The 20,066-nt window shown below is 43.5% G+C and overlaps 1 protein-coding gene across 1 annotated transcript in view; it reads right to left on the reverse strand.

Moving 5' to 3' along the window:
• The window catches only part of clcnk (chloride channel K), a 60,138-nt gene that overhangs the window by 24,796 nt on the left and 15,276 nt on the right, over positions 1–20,066 (reverse strand). The window contains exons 4-12 of the mRNA XM_072586564.1: positions 19,440–19,579; positions 18,053–18,130; positions 15,075–15,153; positions 10,470–10,595; positions 6,761–6,845; positions 5,327–5,428; positions 2,752–2,836; positions 903–1,076; positions 641–710 (exon numbers count right to left, since the gene is read on the reverse strand). Of these exons, the coding sequence (XP_072442665.1) occupies positions 641–710; positions 903–1,076; positions 2,752–2,836; positions 5,327–5,428; positions 6,761–6,845; positions 10,470–10,595; positions 15,075–15,153; positions 18,053–18,130; positions 19,440–19,579 (939 nt within the window). The remainder of the gene's footprint in view (positions 1–640; positions 711–902; positions 1,077–2,751; positions 2,837–5,326; positions 5,429–6,760; positions 6,846–10,469; positions 10,596–15,074; positions 15,154–18,052; positions 18,131–19,439; positions 19,580–20,066) is intronic.

The following is a 20,066-nucleotide window of genomic DNA, read 5'->3' on the forward strand; positions in this document are numbered from 1 at the left end:
TGTACGAATCCAGGCAAGTGGGGCATATTCCATCAGCCCCTTGCAAGAGGAGAGGTAGAGAGGTGAGCTTGGCTGGAATGCTGTCTCTCAGCCAAGCGTGGAGACAATGGACCAAAGGTCTCCACTGCCTCCTTGTATTTTTTTTTCCTTTATTCGTTCATGGAATGTGGCCTTCACTGGCTAGGCTGGCATATTCTGCCCATCCCTAATGACTTAAAGGGCATTACTGTGGGCCTAGAGTCACATACAGGTAAGAATGGCAGGTTCCTTCTCTAAAGGACATTAGTGAACCAGATGAGTTTTTCAACTGTGGATTCATGGTCATCATTAGACCCTTAACTCCAAATTTTTTTTAAAACTTAATTGAAATTCCACCATCTGCCGTGGTGGTTTTCGAACCCGGGTCCCCAGGACATCATCAGGTCTCTGGATTAATAGTCCATCCTAGGCCATCCCCTCCCCCATGCCGTGAATTTTCTGCGTGTTTGAATTGTAAATTCATTAGCTGTTTGTTTAAGAAAAGTTCAGGTTCTGATTCAATGGTTTTAAATTTTCAACTGCTTTTAAATTTTAAAGATTTGATTTTAGAGCCCTGCTCAGTTGTTTGTACTGAACATGAAAATTTATGTCCTGAGCTTACCATATATAAGAACAGGCATGAAGTATCCAGCAGGCATTGGCATGGTGGTCGCAAGGATCAGCATCCAAAACTAGAGGTAAAGGGGAAACAATGCAAAATCAGTCTAGCATGAAACCTTGAACATAGCGCTGTTTCCTGTAATATACACATGGCTATGTGAGACCATTCATAACTGCACACATTGTGGTGGCCCCCTGGACATTAAATTACTGCAACTCATTGTGGTCAGCGATTAATGGCTTATTTTAAGGCCGGGCCTTACCTTCATAAAAAGGAAGAAGAGAAGCGTGCCAAAAAAAGTGAAGTTTGGGTGGCACCATTCAATCCAGAGATTGTCTGGGTCTACTCTTGCCTGGATGTCGAGTGTTGCATTCTGGGACAGCACACCCCAGGACCGGTGATCGAAGAGTGAAGAGAGAAGCTCCTTCATAGTGAGCTACATCAAGGGAAACAACACACAGTCAGAGATCATCCCTTCTATACCAGAGTCATTCATTCATTTCCCTTTGATAGAATTGTTGTGGAAGTTAGATATGTTGTTTACTTGTTGCTTCAGTTTCCTTCCCTGAGAACTTTGTCCCATTGACACCTTCACTGAAGTTTGGTTCCAGGTGCTACTGCCTCTCAAGTACCACTTCCAAAACATCAATCATATGAGGATCTTAATTAACTACCTCCAATTATATGGAGAATATAACAACTGTGCCCCTTTGTATCCCTGCAGTTCACATGCATGCACTTCCACTATCGATCACAGAGTGCAAGAGAATCGTGATGTGCTGATGTTACATAGCACCTACAACCTCACAAAGAGGCTCATCTGAAAGTATTTGATGATCCCTTTGTGAATAAAGCTGTGTGCCTCTCCTGCCTTGTGTGCACGTTCAGCTCCACAAGTTTAAAGAAGGTCAGAAGCTTGAGGTCACAAGTAGAGCCACTACAGCTAAATGGGAACACAGGAATAGGAGTAGGCCATTCAGCCCCTCAAACCTGTTCCACCATTCAATGGTGTGGCCTAACTCCATATACCTGCTTTTGGTCCATATCCCTGAATATCTTTAACAAAATCCTTGGTGTGGGCTGATTTGCATCGCAATCTCCCTACTCTGCAGGTAATCCATATATACTCTGTTAACAACCACATTCACACCCTCAACAAGACAGCACCTGTAACACTGAGAAGAAGGGAAACCTGTGGCTGAAGAGTGGACAATCTCCAACAAGGCAGAACATTACTGCTTTGGTGGATCAATGATTCAAACTTTATGACTAAACTGCTTCTATTAATACCAGACCCCTTTCTATTTCCATAGGCTCAACACCATTGTTATTCCAGTATTGATACATTAACAAGGTGGTGGGAGCTGGGAAGCAGGCATCTTGTGTGTTTGGAGTTACAGATTAAAGGCAGTTTGGTTTCAATAACATAGCATCTGGTCCAATGGGCAGACAAATGTCTATATATGGTAGAAGGGCAGAACCTACAATGAGTCAGGTAGAAAGTAAGTTTCAGTATTCTCTAACTGACCAGCAATGTGTGTTTCCCTGAGTCTTTACCTAATCTAGTTAGTGTGAAAGTCACACTCAGAGTCATGTGGTGGTGTCACCTTTGGCTGAAGAAACAAAAAGGTCAGTATCTGTGCTGCTACGTCACCTGGACGTGACATGGAGCCTGATTACAAGGTTGAAAGACACTCTTTGATCTGCCTGAAACCTGTTGGTCTTTCAGACCAAGGAGGTTGACCTCAACTGAGTGCTGCAGATTGGCACATTCCAAGGTCCAGGACTACATGCTGAGGGATGCAGTAAAGCTTGAGGCAGTGGGGAAAGACCACTGTCTGAGGCCTACCCACTGAAGTTAAATGGGGGTCTGTTCAGTTATCAGACCCTTCCTGTGCCTCAAATGCATATAAATATATTCTGGTTCAAATGAGAGAGGCCCTTGGTTTGTTTGGACAGGGTCAAACTCCAGTGTTTGTTTCCTTGATATCCTACTGTGTGACTATGTGCATGTGTATATATATGGGAAGATAATTTTTATGAATGCAGTATACTTTGAAATAAATAAAAAGGAAAATGCTGGAAAATGCTTTGTGTTCAGAAATACTTACTCTGCATGCCATGAACTGGCCCAGACTGCCAGGGAAGGTGATAGATGCCAACAGTAAGGTGACAAGTCCAGAGTACACTGCCTTTCTATTGATAGAACAGTTTTCAGATATTAGCTAATGCTTTATTCGTTAATCCAAAACGATTTGAACAATTATATGATAACTTAGCTCAACCATACACCAATTCAGTCACTTTCCTGAGAATGGTGCAAGTAAACAGAAAGAAATTAATGATCTGTCAGTGAATTATTTTTCACAGTATATTGTTGCATGTTAATGAACATTTTGACATCACTGCATTGTTTAGTAATGAACCTTTTACTCTCACTGCAGCTGCAAATTAATGAACACTGAAAGACAACAGTCTGATTCACACCATCGATTTGTTTGGAAACATTTCAAGTTTCAGTGTAATACAAGTAAGTCAATATAGTGTACCAGCTGAGCTAACACAGAAATCCAATGGATTTTCTTCCTTCTTACAGATAGGGAGTTTGTCACGTTCCCCATTCTCTGTGCTGAAATGTGTTAATTTCATTCCAAAATAATTGAAACTATATTTTTAAAATTTATTCATTTGTGGGGTGTGGGTGTCGCAGGCTGGCCTGTATTTATTGCCCATCCCTAGTTGCCCTTGAGAAGGTGATGGTGAGCTGCCTTCTTGAACCGCTGCAGTCCACCTGCTGTGTATTGACTCACAATGTTATAAGGGAGGGAATTCCAGAATTTTGACTCAGTGACAGTGTAGAAACAGCGATGATTTCCAAGTAAGGATGTTGACTGGATTGGAGGGAAACTTGAAGATGGTTGTGTTATCATATATCTGCTGCCCTTGTCTTTCTAAGTGAATGTGGTTATGGTTTTGGAAGGAGCTAGCTGAGGATCTTTGGTGAATTTCTGCAGTGCTTCTTTTAGATAGTAAACACTGCCGTTACTGAGCGTCAGTGGTGGAGGGAGTGAACGTGATGCCAATCAATCAGGCTGTGTCGTCCTGAATGATGTCAAGCTTCTTGAGTGTTGTTGGTGCTGCACTCATCCAGGCAAGTGGGAAGTATTCCAACACATTCCTGATTTGTGCGTTGTGAATAGTGGACAGGCTCTGGGGAGTCAGGAAGTGAGTTACTTGCTGCAATATTCCTAGCCTCTGACTTGCTCTTGTAGCCACTGTGTTTATGTGGTGAGTTCAGTTGAGATTCTGGTCAATGATAACACCCAGAATTTTGATAGTGGGGGGATTCAGTGGTGGTAACACAATTGAATGTCAAGGGGCGTTGGTTAGATTGTCTCTTATTGATGATGGTCATAACCTGGCATTTGTGTGGCACGAATGTTACTTGCCACCTGTCAGCCCAAACCTTGACATTGTCCGGATCTTGTTGCATTTGAACATGGACTGCTTCAGTATTTGAGAAGTCATGAATGATGTTGAACATTGTGCAATTATCAGCGAACATCCCCACTTGTGACCTAATGATCGAGGGAAGGTTATTGATGAAGCAGCTGAAGATGGTTGAGCCTAGGACACTAACAGAATCTCATGGAAACTATAAACATTTTGCTGCTTTTTTCATTAATTAATGTACTAAATGTGTTTTACTTAAATATTATAAGTAAATTATTCATGCCAGAAATATTTCTACAAATTCTTTCATATCACAAGCAGTAATATTACAAGGGAACATGCTTGTTTGAAACATCCTAGTCAAACAAAATCAACAGGAAGATGACTTCTAAAAGTGTTGTTGTTGTTGTTTGTACTAATGACCACTGTGCTGTGCAGGAGGGAATGGGCCGAACTGTGTGATGTCACACGAGTAGAGGCCTCTTCTACGCTGTATAACTGTGACTCAATGGGTAGTGGCCATGAAGGGTCTAGCCTGTCCTGTCACATGACTTTGGCTGTGGCCTAGTGGATCAATGGCGTGCATCTTGGACCATGGACTGTTAATCCATGGACCACAGTTTGAAAGTTGCTGATCAAAAACAGCAACATTGAACTTATGCACGACCTTGCTTAAGTTGTAACTGGAATACTGTGGGGTATGGTTTTGAAAAGCCCACTATAGAAAAGAATGAAAACTATGCTGCTTTAATTCAACAGGATGTAACCAAGGGATAAAGGTTTACAGTTAAAGCACGAGACTCGAGAAATTTGTGTATTTCTATTGGAGCTCAGAACATCAAGAAATGAGTATTAGACTCTTTAAAGGTTATGGGAAGATAAATAGCGATAGGTTCTTTCCCCTGATTGATGATCTGACAAGAAAAAGCCTAAGGTATTCACAGAAATCAATAGAGATAGGTTAGCCCTTTTTTATACAGAAGCTGGTTTGTAGGTATAAGTCCCTGTTACATACAGTGCTCAAGTAGCATTCATGGTTTTTTTAAAGAGTTAATGCCTTGGCCAGAATTCACTAGCCAACCAAACGGTCGCTTGTCTGTTGTACAATTTGAAGTTTGATGGTCATGTATGTAGATGAAAGACAAAATGATTTGGCAATATATCTCCAATTTCAACCATATTCAATTTCCGATGCACCAAGCAGCAATTTGTAAAAAAAAATTGCAATCTTACTCTGCTGCCACAAGCTTCAGGATGAAAGCATTTCTCCTGATGTATCCTACCACCCAGCGCTGACAGCACAGATAGACACAGCTCAGTATCCCACAGATAATCCTGATGAGGGAGTAAAGATAATAACAAAGAGCAGATCAATCAAGCAGTACAAAATAAGAACAGAAAACACTGGATAAACTCAACAGGTCTTGCAGCATCTGTGGAGAGAGAAATAGAGTTTCTGTTTTGAGTCCAAAGACACTTCTTCTGGACTGTTGCTTTGGATCAGTGTGCACTGACGGACTCAAAACATTACTCTATTTCTCTCTCCATGGATGCTGCAAGACCTGTTGAGTTTCTCCAGCATTTTCTGCTCTTAATTCAGATGTCTAACATCTGCGGTGTTTTGCTTTCTATTTAAAATGAAATTAACATTTCAGATCCAGAAACATCGTCAGATATTTTCATTCAGATAACATGCCAGTTGCAGGAACCAATATTTCCAAAGTGGTTACATTCTTAATGGGACCTAATACTCGATCAGTAACACTGTCAATCTCAGTGTGATCAATAACTCAGGGACTTGATATTGTCAGTATATGTGTCTCCCGCTGCTGTGAATGGGGGTAGCAGTTATCTGAATAGGTCACACCCATCCTCGGTGTGAAACTGTTGCTATTTGAATGTGCCATTCCTATTCAGACAACAATTTTGACAGTACCTGACTTTGTTCATTCCTGAACTGGATGGGATCCTGTCTGAAACTGATATTAACACTCTTGGCCCAAGTATAATTTTGTCAGTCATTACCTGAGTTAGAAACAGCAAAGTTTTTATTTCCAGCACCATTGTACTTCACCTTGAAAAGCTGATAATGACCCAACAAATAGGAATAAGAAGCAACAAAAAAAAAAGGAGTAGTTGTGAGATGTCGGGGCCTCTTATATGGTACGTCAAAATCAGTGACTCAGAAGTGTTGTTCCACGTTTGTGCTGGCATTACTGTGGATATACTTGTCATTTTGTTTGCTTTCACTGGAAGAATAATGCTCAGTAATGTTATGCACATGTGATAAAATAATGTTATCAACACATTTTAACAGCATGATCCAGTGTTTACAAAGTTGTCACAGATCTCTTCACAAAAGTATGAAAATAGTGAATGATTTAATTTCTCTGGGTCTAGTGCAGCCTTTTAAAAGCGTTAAGTTTTAATTTATCGTCTTCCCAATGCTCAATATTGCACAACATTAACAATATGTTTTCCTGTGCCACTCTGTAAAAACAAGTAGATTTCCTAGTTCCCCATATAACACTATCCTGAGTAACGCGTGCGATAGCTTGCGTCCCACTCAAACACTGTTGCAACAGATGCTGTAGCTGCCGTTGGTGCCATCGTCATCCTATTTTTATAAATAGCTAGATAACAGATAAAGCTGCAAATACACCTCACCCCAAGATGATAAAGATTAATGTTTCAGGTAAATCAAATGGGAAGTCAATGCTGAATTTTGTCTTGAAAAGAGCAATGATAGTTTCTGAAAGAAAAAGAAAATAAGAAAAAATATTAGGAATGCATCTTAAAGCAAAAAACTGGAGTAGGCAATTAAACGATCTGCTTTCCATGTAACTGGGAGACTTTCTTGGATTTATAATTTTCCTTATTTCCAATTTTCCTGATTTCCTTCCCTTCCTGCAGAGGCTGATTCTTTCATAGAGACAATCCACAGGCATTGGTACATCATTGAAGTGGATATTATTCATAGAGTCATACAGCAATGAAACAAACCCTTTGGTCCAACCAGTCCATGTCAATCATGATCCCAAACTAAACTAGTCGCACCTGCCTGAGCTTGGCCCATAACTCTCCAAACCTTTCCTATTCATGTACTTATCCAAATGATTAGATTAGATTACTTACAATGTGGAAACAGGCCCTTCGGCCCAACAAGTCCACACCGTCCCGCCAAAGCGCAACCCACCCATACCCCTACATTTACCCCTTACCTAACTACGGGCAATTTAGCGTGGCCAATTCACCTGACCTGCACATCTTTGGACTGTGGGAGGAAACCGGAGGAAACCCACGCAGACACGGGGAGAACGTGCAAACTCCACACAGTCAGTCGCCTGAGGCAGGAACTGAACCCGGGTCTCTGGCACTGTGAGGCAGCAGTGCTAACCACTGTGCCACCGTGCCGCCCAAATGCTTTTAGACGTAACTGTATCCACATCCACCACTTCCTCTGACACTTCATTCCAGATCACTCTCTGTGTAAAAAGAAGTTGCCCCTCATGTTCTTTTTATATCTTTCTCCTCTCACCTTAAAAATATGCCCCTAATTTTGAACTCCCCCATCCTAGGGAAAAGATCCTTGTCACTCACCGTATCTATGTCCCTCATTATAAATCTCAATAAGGTCACCCCTCAGCCTCCTTTGGGGGCTCCAGTGAAAAAATCCCAGTCTTTCCAGTCTATTTTTATATCTCAAACCTTCCATTCCTGGAAACATCCTGGTAAATCTTTTCTGATCCATCTCCACTTTAATAATATCCTTCTTATACAGGGTGACCAGAACTGCAAACGGTACTCCAGAAGAGGCCCTCAACTTCTTGCACAACCTCAATGTGACGGCCCAATTCCTATACTCAAAGGTCAGAGCAATGGAGGCAAGCGTGTTAAAAGCCTTCTTAACCATCCTGTCTGCCTGTGATGCAAATTTCTAGGAATTATGTACCTGAACTTCTAGGTCTCTCTGTTCTATAACACTTCCCAGGGCCCTACCATTAATTGTATAAGTCCTGTTCTTGCTTGTATTATTAAAATGCAATACCTCACACATATCCAAATTAAACTCCATCTGCCATCCCTCAGCCCATTGACCTAATAGATCAAAATCACCATATCATTTAGAAACCATCTTCACTGTCCACTATATCACTAATTTTGGTGTCATGTGTAAATGTATTAACCATGCCTCCTATATTCTCCAAATCATTTATATAAATGGCAAACAAAAGTGGACCAATATCATTCTCTGTGGAACAGTGCTGGTCACAGGCCTCCAGTCTAATAAACAAACTTGATTGAGCTTTTTTAATGAAGTAACCAAAACAATTGATGAGGGCAGAGCGGTAGTCATTGATTACTTGGACTTTAGTAAAGCCTTTGACATGGTTCTGCATGGTAGACTAATCAGGAAAGTTAGATCATAAGGGATTCAGGGTAAGCTTGCCAATTGGATACAGAATTATCCAATTGCTCCACCATTACTAAATAAAAACCAAAAAAACTGTAGATGCTGTAAATCAGAAACAAAAACAGAAATTGCTGGAAAAGCTCAGCAAGTCTGGCAGCATCTGTGAATTCAGAGTTAACATTTTGGGTCCGGTGAGTCTTCCTCAGAATGATTCTGAGCAGAGTTCATCAGACTGGAAACATTAGCTCTGATTTCTCTTCATGGATGCTGCCAGACCCGCTGAGCTTTTCCAACAATTTCTTTTTTTGCCTCCATCACTACTCTCTGTCTCCTACTGTTAAGCCAATTCTGTATCCAATCGGCAAGCTTACCCTGAATCCCTTATGATCTAACTTTCCTAATTAGTCTACCATGCAGAACCATGTCAAAGGCTTCACTAAAGTTCAAGTAATCAATGACCACCACTCTGCCCTCATCAATTGTTTTGTTTACTTCATTAAAAAAAACTCAATCAAGTTTGTGAGACATGATTTTCCTCACACAAAACCATGCTGACTATCCCTAATCATTCCTTGCCTTTCCAAATGCATGTAAATCCTATCTTTCAAGATCACCTCCAACAACTTACCCACTGCTGATTTCAGACTCACAGGTCTATAGTTCCCAGGCTTCTCCTAACAGCCGTTCTTAAACAATGGCACAACATTAGCCACTCTCCAGTCCTCCGGTATTTCACCTGTGTTTATAGATTATACAAATATTTCTGGTATGGATTCTGCAATTTCCTCCCTAGCTTCCCACAACATCCTGGAATACACCCAATTAGATCCTGGAGATTTATCTACCTTGATGTTTCCAAAGACCTACAGCACTTCCTCTTCTGTAATGTGAACTGTTTTCAAAACATCAATATTTATTTCCCTGAGTTCTTTAGCCTCTATTTCTTTCTCCAAGTAAAAACTGATATGAAATATTCACTTAATATCTCTCCCACCTCCTGAGGTTCAACACAAAGATGACCTTGTTATGCTTTAAGGGGCCCTACTCTCTCTCTAGTTACTGTCTTGCCCTTAATGTGTTTTTGGAACATTCATGGATTATCTTTAACATTATCTGCAAGGCTATTCACAATGTAAACATTGGCAGTGGGTGCTGGCAGGGAGAGGTTTACAAAATTATGAGGGGCATGGATAGGATAAATAGACAAAGTCTTTTCCCTAGCGTCAGGGAGTCCAGAGGGCATTGGTTTAGGGTGAGAGGGGAAAGATATAAAAGAGACCTAAGAGGAAACGTTTTCATGCAGAGGGTGGTATGTGTATGGAATGAGCTGACAGAGGATGTGGTGGAGGCTGGTACAATTTCAACATTTAAGAGGCATTTGGATGGGTATATGAATAGGAAGGGTTTGGAGGGATATAGGCCGGGTGCTGGCAGGTGGGACTAGATTGGGTTGGGATATCTGGTCGGCATGGATGGGTTGGACCGAAGGGTCTGTTTCCATGTTGTACAAGTCTATGACTCTATGACACCATAGTCAAACTAATCGTGCCATCACTCAGCCATGCTGTGTTCTGCCTCTTGGTCAGTCTGTCAGTATACCTTTAGGAGACTCTCTGTTAGTAAGAACTCATTGCATTTAATATTGTACTTTGGGAGAAATAGCGCAGGAATGATTGATCCACTGTCATCAGTAAAAATCAAAATTAGCCCTGCTCCATGTAGAATGTTTTTCCTAACTTGTTCATGGGATATGGATGCAAGAGTCTAATACATTGCTACTCCTGTACTGTTTTACATTTGGATAAATATTGTCTCACTTGCAGACTGAAGAGTGTTTCCAATTCTGGAACCATCATGTTTTCAGAATCTACCGCCAATATAGCAAACTAAAGAAACCAAGTGGATGCATGGTGAAGAGTTTCAGCTGTCCCAGAGGTGCCAGTGTGTGGCGTTTGTTTTTACCTTGTTCACTGTTGAACACAGCAAGGAGTCGAAACATGAATGCCCCACAGGTAGCAGCAAAGAAGCCTCGCCAATAGTTACGCACCGCAAAATGAGAGGACATCACCTCCACACTGAACAGCACACCTAAGGAAAACAAGCACAGATCACATTTCAACCTCAAGACAGAAGTGGTTTTTTTTAACCACACTGCCACTCAGTAAGGATCAGTGACAGTAACATGGTCATTGTCAAGTGCCTAGGCTGCTCATTGACATTTATACCTTGAGCATTCTGGGGACTGATTTTCAATCCAGTGAATAAGTTAACCCCCCCCCCCCCAGCAATGCCCTCCAAAATGCACTCCAAGAACAGTTTAAATGAGTGTCACATTTATTGTTTAAAACGCTGACATTTTTCTGATTCTTTCTTCTCGAGAATTAGATTAGTACAGCTACAGTTACCAGCTAACAGAAATGGTATAGTCCAACAGTTAATAAGAGTTTGTCTTTCCATTGGCTCGAACTTCCACATGTGGAAGTTGGTGTATGAGCCCAAGACAGTAACTGAGCAGCTATCAGCTACAACAGATGTTACCTTCAATACTCTCTCAATCGAGTGGATTATTCCTGATAATCTGAATGCGAGTGCATTAGCTTAATTGGCATTACACTGCTTTGCAAGTGTGCTATCCAGCCAAAGGTTTCAATTGGGGTGGCATGGTAGCTGAACGATTAGCACAGCATCAGGGACCCAAGTTCGATTCCACTCTTGGGTGACTGTCTGTATAGAGTTTGCACATTCTCCCCATGTCCTGCAGGTTTCCTCCAGGTGCTCTGGTTGTGAGTGAGATGGATTGGCCAGACTAAATTGTCCAGGGATTTGCAGGCTAAGTGGATTAGCCATAAGAAATACCAGGTTACAGGGTTGAGAGACTGGGTCTGGATGGGATGCTCTTTGGAATGTTAGTGTGGGCTTGATGGGCCGAGTGATCTTCTAGGGATTCTATGGATTCCAGCACCGGCTGAGGTTACAATAAAGGAACCTCCTTCTCAACCTCTCCCCTTGCTTGAGTTGTGGTGACCCTCAGGTTAAACCACCACTATTTGTGTCTCTCTAATGAGTGGTGACTTTTAGATACAACATTTTGTGCTCAGGGGAGTACCACACTAACCAATACTTAACCACACAATGTTGGAACTCAAGATGTAACAACAGGGTTCCCCTTGTGAACTGAACTGGGTTTTCATACCTCTACATATGAGATTTTCCAAAATTCACAAAGGGAAACTGAGAAAAACAAAGACTGCAGATTCAAAATTGTTAAACTGCTTTATTTTACAATGAGTGACTATACAGAGCAAGTTAAAACCGGAGTCATAATTTCCATCAGTACATATGTCTTTTCATTCTAACACCAAATAGTGGGTGTGCCACAACTCCTACTTTGGTCTGACCCATCCATGCCAACCAGATAACCTAAATTAATCTAGCTCCATTTGCCAGCATTTGGCCCGTATCCCTCTAAACTCTTCCTATTCATATATCCATCCAGATGCCTTTTAAATGTTGTAATTGTATCAGCCTCCAACACTTTCTCTGGCAGCTCATTCCATACACGCACCACCCTCTGCATGAAAAAGTTACAGTACAAGGTCTCAGGTGGGCAGAGATAGCATGAGGACAACAGAAATGTGCTTGCAGTCCTAAGGTGAAGACCAAGGTATTTTAAGCCCAATGTTTTATCTGCATACTGGCAGTCTGTGACATGGTCAAAATTGGTAGAAATGGCAGCTGGATGGAGCAAGGGATGCCGTAATTTTCTTGTAAATTTAATAGAAGCACTTGTTCCTCTGTCATAGTAGCTCCTCTCAGGCCTAAGATAAAATCTAAGATAAAAACCAGGTGATATACTCTGTGTTTTGAACCAGAACGGTTATGAGGATGAGAAACTGCAGTTCAGGTGGAGAAACTGTTTTTTCCTTCCTTGGAACAAAAAGCATTAAAGGGAGCGGGTGGTGGGTGGGATTTGATAAATATGTTCGAGATAATTGAAAATTAGATACGGTAGGGAAATATAAGATGATGGAATGAGAACTTGGGGGTACACAGGTAAGGCTTTGGTCAAGAGAGGGAGTGAGGAAATGAGGAAGTTCTTTTCTCATGTCAACAAATGTTAGTGATCTTGAAATCTCAGTCTATGTTGGGGGGTGGGTGGAGGAGAAATCAATGATTTAAAAAGAAAAAGTGGTTGGGAACAGGAGGGAAATAAACTTGCAGAGTTACAGGGATACAGTGAGGTAATGATACTGACTGGATTGTATGGAGTTGATGGGCTAAATGGCCTCCTCCTGTGCCATAAATACTCCACGGATAAGGTTCTGGTCAAATTTAGTTTATTCTGGAGGTTTTTAAAAGTGGGATGCAATTCTATCCCAACTCCATTCCCTGTGCTGGAGGTCACTGTTCAGTCCGATCATGTCCAGATCAGTAAAGAATGACAGGGTCCGATGGCAAGGAGAGATCAGAAAGAGTCAGCAGAGATGTGTAATGGTTTTAAAGAACAAGCCAGGGACAAGCCAGGTGGGGGTTGGAGGGGAGGGGGCGGGGTGTGGGGGGGGCGGGGATAGGGGTGCACGGGAGTTCCCCCAAACTTTTACTGTAATGTCAGCAGATTAATTTGCAGAAACACCCAAAATCAGTGCGCTGGCTTTCCAGTTTGCACAGCTTTATTGTGAGCCAATGAGAGACACATTCTTCCTCCAGGAATGGAATTCGTACCCAGGAGCTCCTCCACAGAAGAGGAAGGCAGCAACTTTCATGATAAAAGGTAGCATCAACTCAAGCCAACTCATTATGGGCGGCACAGTGGTTAGCACTGCTACCTCACAGCACCAGAGACCCGGGTTCAATTCCCGCCTCAGGCAACTGACTGTGTGGAGTTTGTACCTTCTCCCCGTGTCTCCGTGGGTTTCCTCCAGGTGCTCCGGTTTCCTCCCACAGTCCAAAAATGTGCAGGTTAGGTGAATTGGCCATGCTTAATTGCCCGTAGTGTTAGGTGATGGGGTAAATGTAGGGGAATAGGTCTGGGTGGGTTGCGCTTCGGCAGGTCGGTGTGGACTTGTTGGGCCGAAGGGCCTGTTTCCATACTGTAAGTAATCTAATCTAATCAGAGTTAGCTGCACATAATTAACATAGAGATAACAAAAGAACACACTGCCTTTTGACAAAGAGTGTGGTGCTGGAAAAGCACAGCAGGTCAGGCAGCATCCGAGGAGCAGGAGAATCGACGTTTTGGGCAAAAGCCTTTCATCAGGAATGAGGCTGTGAGCTGAGTGGGTGGAGAGATAAATAGGAGGGGGTGGGCTGGAGGGAATGTAGCTGAGAGTGCGATAGGTGGATGGAGGTGGGGGAGATGGTGATAGGTCAGAGGGGAGACTGCAAGTTCCTCTCCCACGTGGTTGATGGTGCCCTCCAGCACATCTCATCCATTTGCCGCACTTCTGCCCTCAAACCTCACCCTTTCAACCACAACAAGGACAGAACCCCCCAGCACTCAGCTTCCACCCTACCAACCTCCATAATTTCGCATCATCATCCACCATTTCTGCCACCTACAAACGGACCCACCACCAGAGATATATTTCCCTCCCCACTGCTATCCACCTTCCGTAAATACCTTTCCCTCTTTGACTCCCTCGTCATGTCCACGGCCCACCAACCCACCCTCCCTCCTGGCACCTTCCCCTGTCACTGCAGGAATTGCAAAACCTGCGCCCATACCTTCCCACTCACCCCAAAGGAGCCTTCCACATCCATCAAAGTTTCACCTGCACTTCCACATGTTGTTTACTGTATCCATCGCTCCTGATGCGGCCTCCTCCACATTGGGGAGACAGGACACCTACTCGCAGAACGCTTTAGAGAACACTCCTGTACACCCGTACCAATCAACCCCACTGCCCTGTGGCCAAACACTTCAACTCCCCCTCCCATTCGACCAAGGACATGCAGGTTCTGGACCTTCTTCATCGCCACTCCCTAACCATCTGACGCCTGGAGAAAGAATGCCTCTTCTTCCACCTCAGGACCTTCTAACCCATGGCATCAGTGTAGATTTTAGAAGTTTCCTCATTTCCCCTCCCCCCATCTTACCCCAGTTCCAACCTTCCAACTTGGCACCATCCTCATGACCTGTCCCAACTGTCAATCTTCCTTCACACCTATCCACTCCATCCTCCCTTCTGACCTATCACCATTACCCCCACCTTCATCCACCTATTGCACTCTCAGCTACCTTTCCCCCAGCCCCACTCCCCTCCCACCTATCTCTCCACCCCTGAGGCTCCCAGCCTCATTCCTGATGAAAGGCTTTTGCCCAAAACGTTGATTGTCCTGCTCCTCGGATGCTGCCTGACCTGCTGTGCTTTTCCAGCATCACACTCTCAACTCTAATCTCCAGCATCTGCAGTCCTCACTTTTGCCTGCCTTTTGACAAATATACCAATTGCTTTCTAGTTTGTGGATATTATGACACCGTGAATGACACCAAGCATGTCCTCCACCAGGAGGGTTCCTTTTTCAATCTGCTTCAATGCAGAGACCAGTTTCTGACCAGATTCTTACCACTGATGGGCGCACCAAAGCAACTTGCAACCCCTACTGCTGCTGCCGCCACCAGCATCTCATACCGTTTGTTCTTATTCTGTAGAAAAGGAACATATCACAGGCTGGATGACTCTGTGGAAATGCAGTTATTTATGAGATGACACAAGTTGATTTGAAATCACACAGAGACATCACATGATCTGAGGTAAGATGGAGTCTTATACCATTATACCATCGGGTCACATGCTTGGATAGACTGACAATACCATGAGCATGTCTGTTAAAGGTAATACTTAAAGTATTATGTTACTGACCGTGAGACATAACATGACAAGTTGTCGCTGCAAAAGTGTCATTTGGAAAAGATCATTTTCTAATGCCCTGCTACAATAGTACAGCAAATTTAAGATTTTGGAAAAGATTTGTCGCTCAGGTTGTGGATCAGGTTGTAAGTTTGCTCACTGGGCTGGTGGGTTTGTTCTCAGACGTTTCGTCACCATGCTGAGTAACATCATCAATGAGCCTCCGGTGAAGCATTGGTGTTCTGTCCTGCTTGCTATTTGTGTGTCTTGGTTTGTTGTGGTGGGTGACATCATTTCCGGTTCTGTTTCTGAGGGTTTGGTAAATGGAGTCCAAATCTATCTGTTTGTTAATGGAGTTCTGGTTTGAATGCCAGGCCTCTAGAATTCCTGCACGTGGCTTTGTTTAGCCTGTCCCAGGATGGATGCATTGTTCCAATCGAACTGATGTCCCTCTATCATTGGATACTAGTGATAGTTGGTCATGTCCTTTGGTGGTTAGTTGGTACTCATGTATCCTGATGCCTAGTTTCCTGCCTGCCTGTCCAATGTAGTGTTTGTTGCATTCCTTGCAGGATATTTTGTATATGACACTTGTTCTGCTGGCTACAGGTCCGGGGTCCTTTTAATTAATCGGGAGCTGTTTAGTGTGGTGGTTGGTTTGTGGGTTACCGTGATGCCTATGGGCTGGAGTAGTCTGGTCATCATATCTGAGATGTCTTTAATGTATGGCAGGTTAGCTAGAGTCTCTAGGCATGTTGTGTCTTCATGTTTAGGTCTGTTGTGCAGGAATCGGCAGACTGCGCTTATCGGGTACCCATTGTTCCTGAATACATTGTATAGGTGTTTTTCCTCGGCTTCTCGTAGTTGTTGGGTGCTGCAGTATGTTGTGGTGCATTTAGATAATGTCTTGATGCGGCTCCATTTGTGGGTGTAGGAGTGGTTGCTGATGTAGTTGAGTATCTGTTCAGTGTACCACACATTGTACAACAGGTTACAACACACTGCAGCACCCAGGAACCACGAGAAGCTGAGGAAAAACACGTATACAATGTATTCAGGAACGACGGGTACCTGATAAGCCAGTCCGCCGATTCCTGCACAAAAAACCCAAACAGGAAGACACAACATGCCCAGAGACTCTAGCCACCCAGCCATACATCAATGACGCCTTAGAGTTGGTGACCAGACTACTCTGGTCCCGAGGCATCACGGTAGCCCACAAGCCTAGCACCACACTGAAACAGCTCCTGTTGAATTTAAAGGACCCCATACCCATAGCCAGCAGAATGAGTGTCGTATACAAAATATCCTGCAAGGAATGCACAAACATTACATTAGACAGGCAGGCAGGAATCTAGGCATCAGGATACATGAGCACCAACTAACCACCAAAGGACATGACCAACTATCACTGGTATATGCACACACAGACAAAGAGGGACATCAGTTCGACTGGGACAATGTATCCACCCTGGGACAGGCTCAACAAAGGCATGCATGGGAATTGCTAGAGAATTGGCATTCAAACTGGAACTCCATTAACAAACAGATAGATTTGGACTCCATTTACTAACCTCACAGAACTAGAACCAGTAATTATATCACCCTCCACAATAAACCAAGACACATGAATAGCAAGTGGGACAGAGCACCAATGCTTCACTGGATGCTCACTGATGATATTACCCAGCATGGTGATGAAACGTCTGAGAACAAACCCACCAGCTCAGTGAGCAAACTTACAACCTAATACAGCAAGTGGCTGGAAACTAGCCCTTGAGGCGTATGTTTGACATGAAATGAATACTTTAAGTACAGGTAGACAACCCTTTATCCGAAATCCTGAAATCTGAAAAGCTCCAAAGTCTGAAGGTTTTTTTTGTGAAGTTTTTTTCTCATCAACAAGGTTGTTTGACGTGCGAACAGTTAACCCAAGTTGAGACCCACTCGATGCGTGTCATTCAGATGCGATGTTGTGGGGAGGGGGTGAGGGGGGGGGGGAGCCGCGGTGTGACCCAGCACTGGCAAGCCTCAATTCTATCTCAAGGCCTGTTTTACTCAGTGAGTCTGCTCCTTCGGTAAGACATTTAAAAATTTCACCATCAAAACTATCACTTCTTCTAAAATTTGAAAAATTCTGCATTTTGAAAACTAGCTAGTCCTGAACATTTTCGATAAAGAATTGTGTACCTGTATTAACTGTAAGTGTAGTGAGGAACCTGAATGTACAACATCCAATACAGCATTGGAAGAAACTGATTTGATGTTCATTTTGTCCAATTTGAATAGTAATGTAATTTGCTTATTAGAGTTGTATGAAATTAAGTACATTCCTGCAATGAATCATCACAGCCAAGTCCCACTCTATTCTCATCTAGCACACATATGAATATGCTTTCCATAAGTATTACTGGTCTGAAAACAGCAGTAAGAACCCTGGCTGACTTTAGCCAGGAGTTGCTGAGACTGATTATATTGACTCCATCAGCACTTCAGAGAGATCAGCTAACAGACAGAAGATCAATCCTTCTTGATTTGCATGGCTCACAGGGATCCCCATTGATACTCGGAGAGAGAGATTGTGCACTACAATTTACTGAACAAAATAAGCCAGGCTTCCACTGTGTCCACAGCAGCAATGACGTTATTTAGGGATTAATGAGTTGTGAATTTCACATCAATGTCCCTGCTTACCTCATAATCTCCAGTAACTGTGGTTCGAATTCTTCCCAAATAAGTGGCAATCATGCTGGAGATGTGAACAAAGGGACCCTGAGGTTCAGGAAAGAAAATAAAATGGTTTAATAATTTTCATTTTCCTCATTCAATCTTCTATGTTTGGCATTAATTCTTTTTTGCTCAAGATCATGCACATATCCATCCATCAAAAAATGTGGTGCTGGAAAAGGACAGCTGGTCAGGCAGCATCCAAGGAGCAGGAGAGTCAACATTTCGAGCATAAGCTCTTCATCAGGAATGAGGGGGTGGCCCAAGGAGGCTGAGACATAAATGGGGTGCGGGGGTGGGGCTGGGGGGAGGGGGGTAGATAGCTGGGAATGTGATAGGTAGATGGAGGTGGGGGGGGTGGTTATGCTGATAGGAGAGGAGGGCAGAGCGGATAGGTGGGGAGGAAAATGGAAAGGTCAGACAGTTCAAGAGGGTGGTGCCAAAGATTGGATCTGGGATAAGGGGGGGGGGGGGGGGGGGGGGGGGCGGCGGCGGGGAAATGAGGAAACTGGTGAAATTAACATTGATCCTATATGGTTGGAGGGTCCCAAGGTGGAAGATGACACATTCTTCCTCCAGATGTCAGGTGGCTAGAATCTGGCGGTGGAAGAGGCCCAGGACCTGCATGTCCTTGGTGGAATGGGAGAGGGAATTAAAGTGTTTTGCCTCAAGACTGTTGGATTGTTTAGTGCGTGTGTCCCAGATATGTTCTCTAAATATTCCGCAAGTTGGCTTCAACCACACAGGATCAATGTTTATTTCACCAGATTCCTCATCTCCCCTTCCCTCATCTTATCCCAGATCCAACCTTTCAACTCGGCACCGCCCTCTTGACCTGTCCTACCTGTCCATCTTCCTTCCCACTTATCCGCTCCACCCTCCTCTCCGACCTATCACCATCGCCCCCCCCCACCCCCCAATCCCACCACCATCTACCTATCACATTCCTAGCTTCCTTCCCCCAAGCCCCACCCCACTCCCATTTTTCCCTCAGTCCTCTTGGGCTACCCCCTCATTCCTGAAGAGCTTATGGGTGAGACGTTGACTTTCCTGCTTCTCAGATGCTGCCTGACCAGCTGCGCTTTTCCAGTACCACATGTTTTGACTGTGATCTCCAGCATCTGCAGTGCTCACTTGCTCTTAGATATCCATACGCTCAAACCCCAAGTGTTAATGAGTGCCACCTCCAAGATGTCTTTATCACCCTGCCTGGGTCCATCCATCCTTTCATGATTTCCCTCCATTCTTCATTCTGTATCCCACTGGCTCTCCTTTCTCCTCCCATCTCTTTAGTTCCTAGCACTGCTACACTCTTCCCATCTCTCTTACCTTGTACAGCTGAGCCTTAACTTACCACTTTCCCCAAGAATATTGTACTTCCTGCAGCCAGGGAACATGTCAAACCGACCACCTTTGCACTAAAGTTTTTCATCGTCAGATACTCCTCCAAAAGTACTCCAGTCAGAATGGTCTTCAGTTCTGGAATGCCTGAACCTAGATGCAAAGGACAAGTCCATTTGGATGCATTTTTGAAGCAGCACAAAGAGAAACACTTGATCTGAAAGTCCTGGCCTAGATAAGGCAAACGGAGGTTGTGAAATATCAGTTATTTGGAAACCTAAATAATCTTTCATTGTTTACTCTAATATCAATTAATTGCTCCGTCATTGATGACTTTACCTTCAGCTCCTAAGCCCAAACCCTGGAATTGCACCCCCTCATACCTCACTGCCTGTCTCCCTGACTTTCCACCAGTCTCTGGTGAAGAAATTTCTCCTCATTTCAGTCCTAAATGGCCTAGCCTATATCCTGTAGCCCCCTAGTTTGGGAACATCCTTCCTGAATTTACCCTCCCTAGTCCTGGAAGAATTTCATAGGTTATTGTTATAACCCTCCTCATTCTTCTAAGCTCCAGGGAGTAGATTCTGAACCAATCCAGTTTCTCTTCATGTATCAGTCCTGCCTTATTTCTTCCAGGTTT

The sequence above is a fragment of the Chiloscyllium punctatum genome, chromosome 16 (assembly GCF_047496795.1).
Source record: "Chiloscyllium punctatum isolate Juve2018m chromosome 16, sChiPun1.3, whole genome shotgun sequence".
In the NCBI taxonomy this organism is placed as follows: Eukaryota; Metazoa; Chordata; class Chondrichthyes; order Orectolobiformes; family Hemiscylliidae; genus Chiloscyllium; species Chiloscyllium punctatum.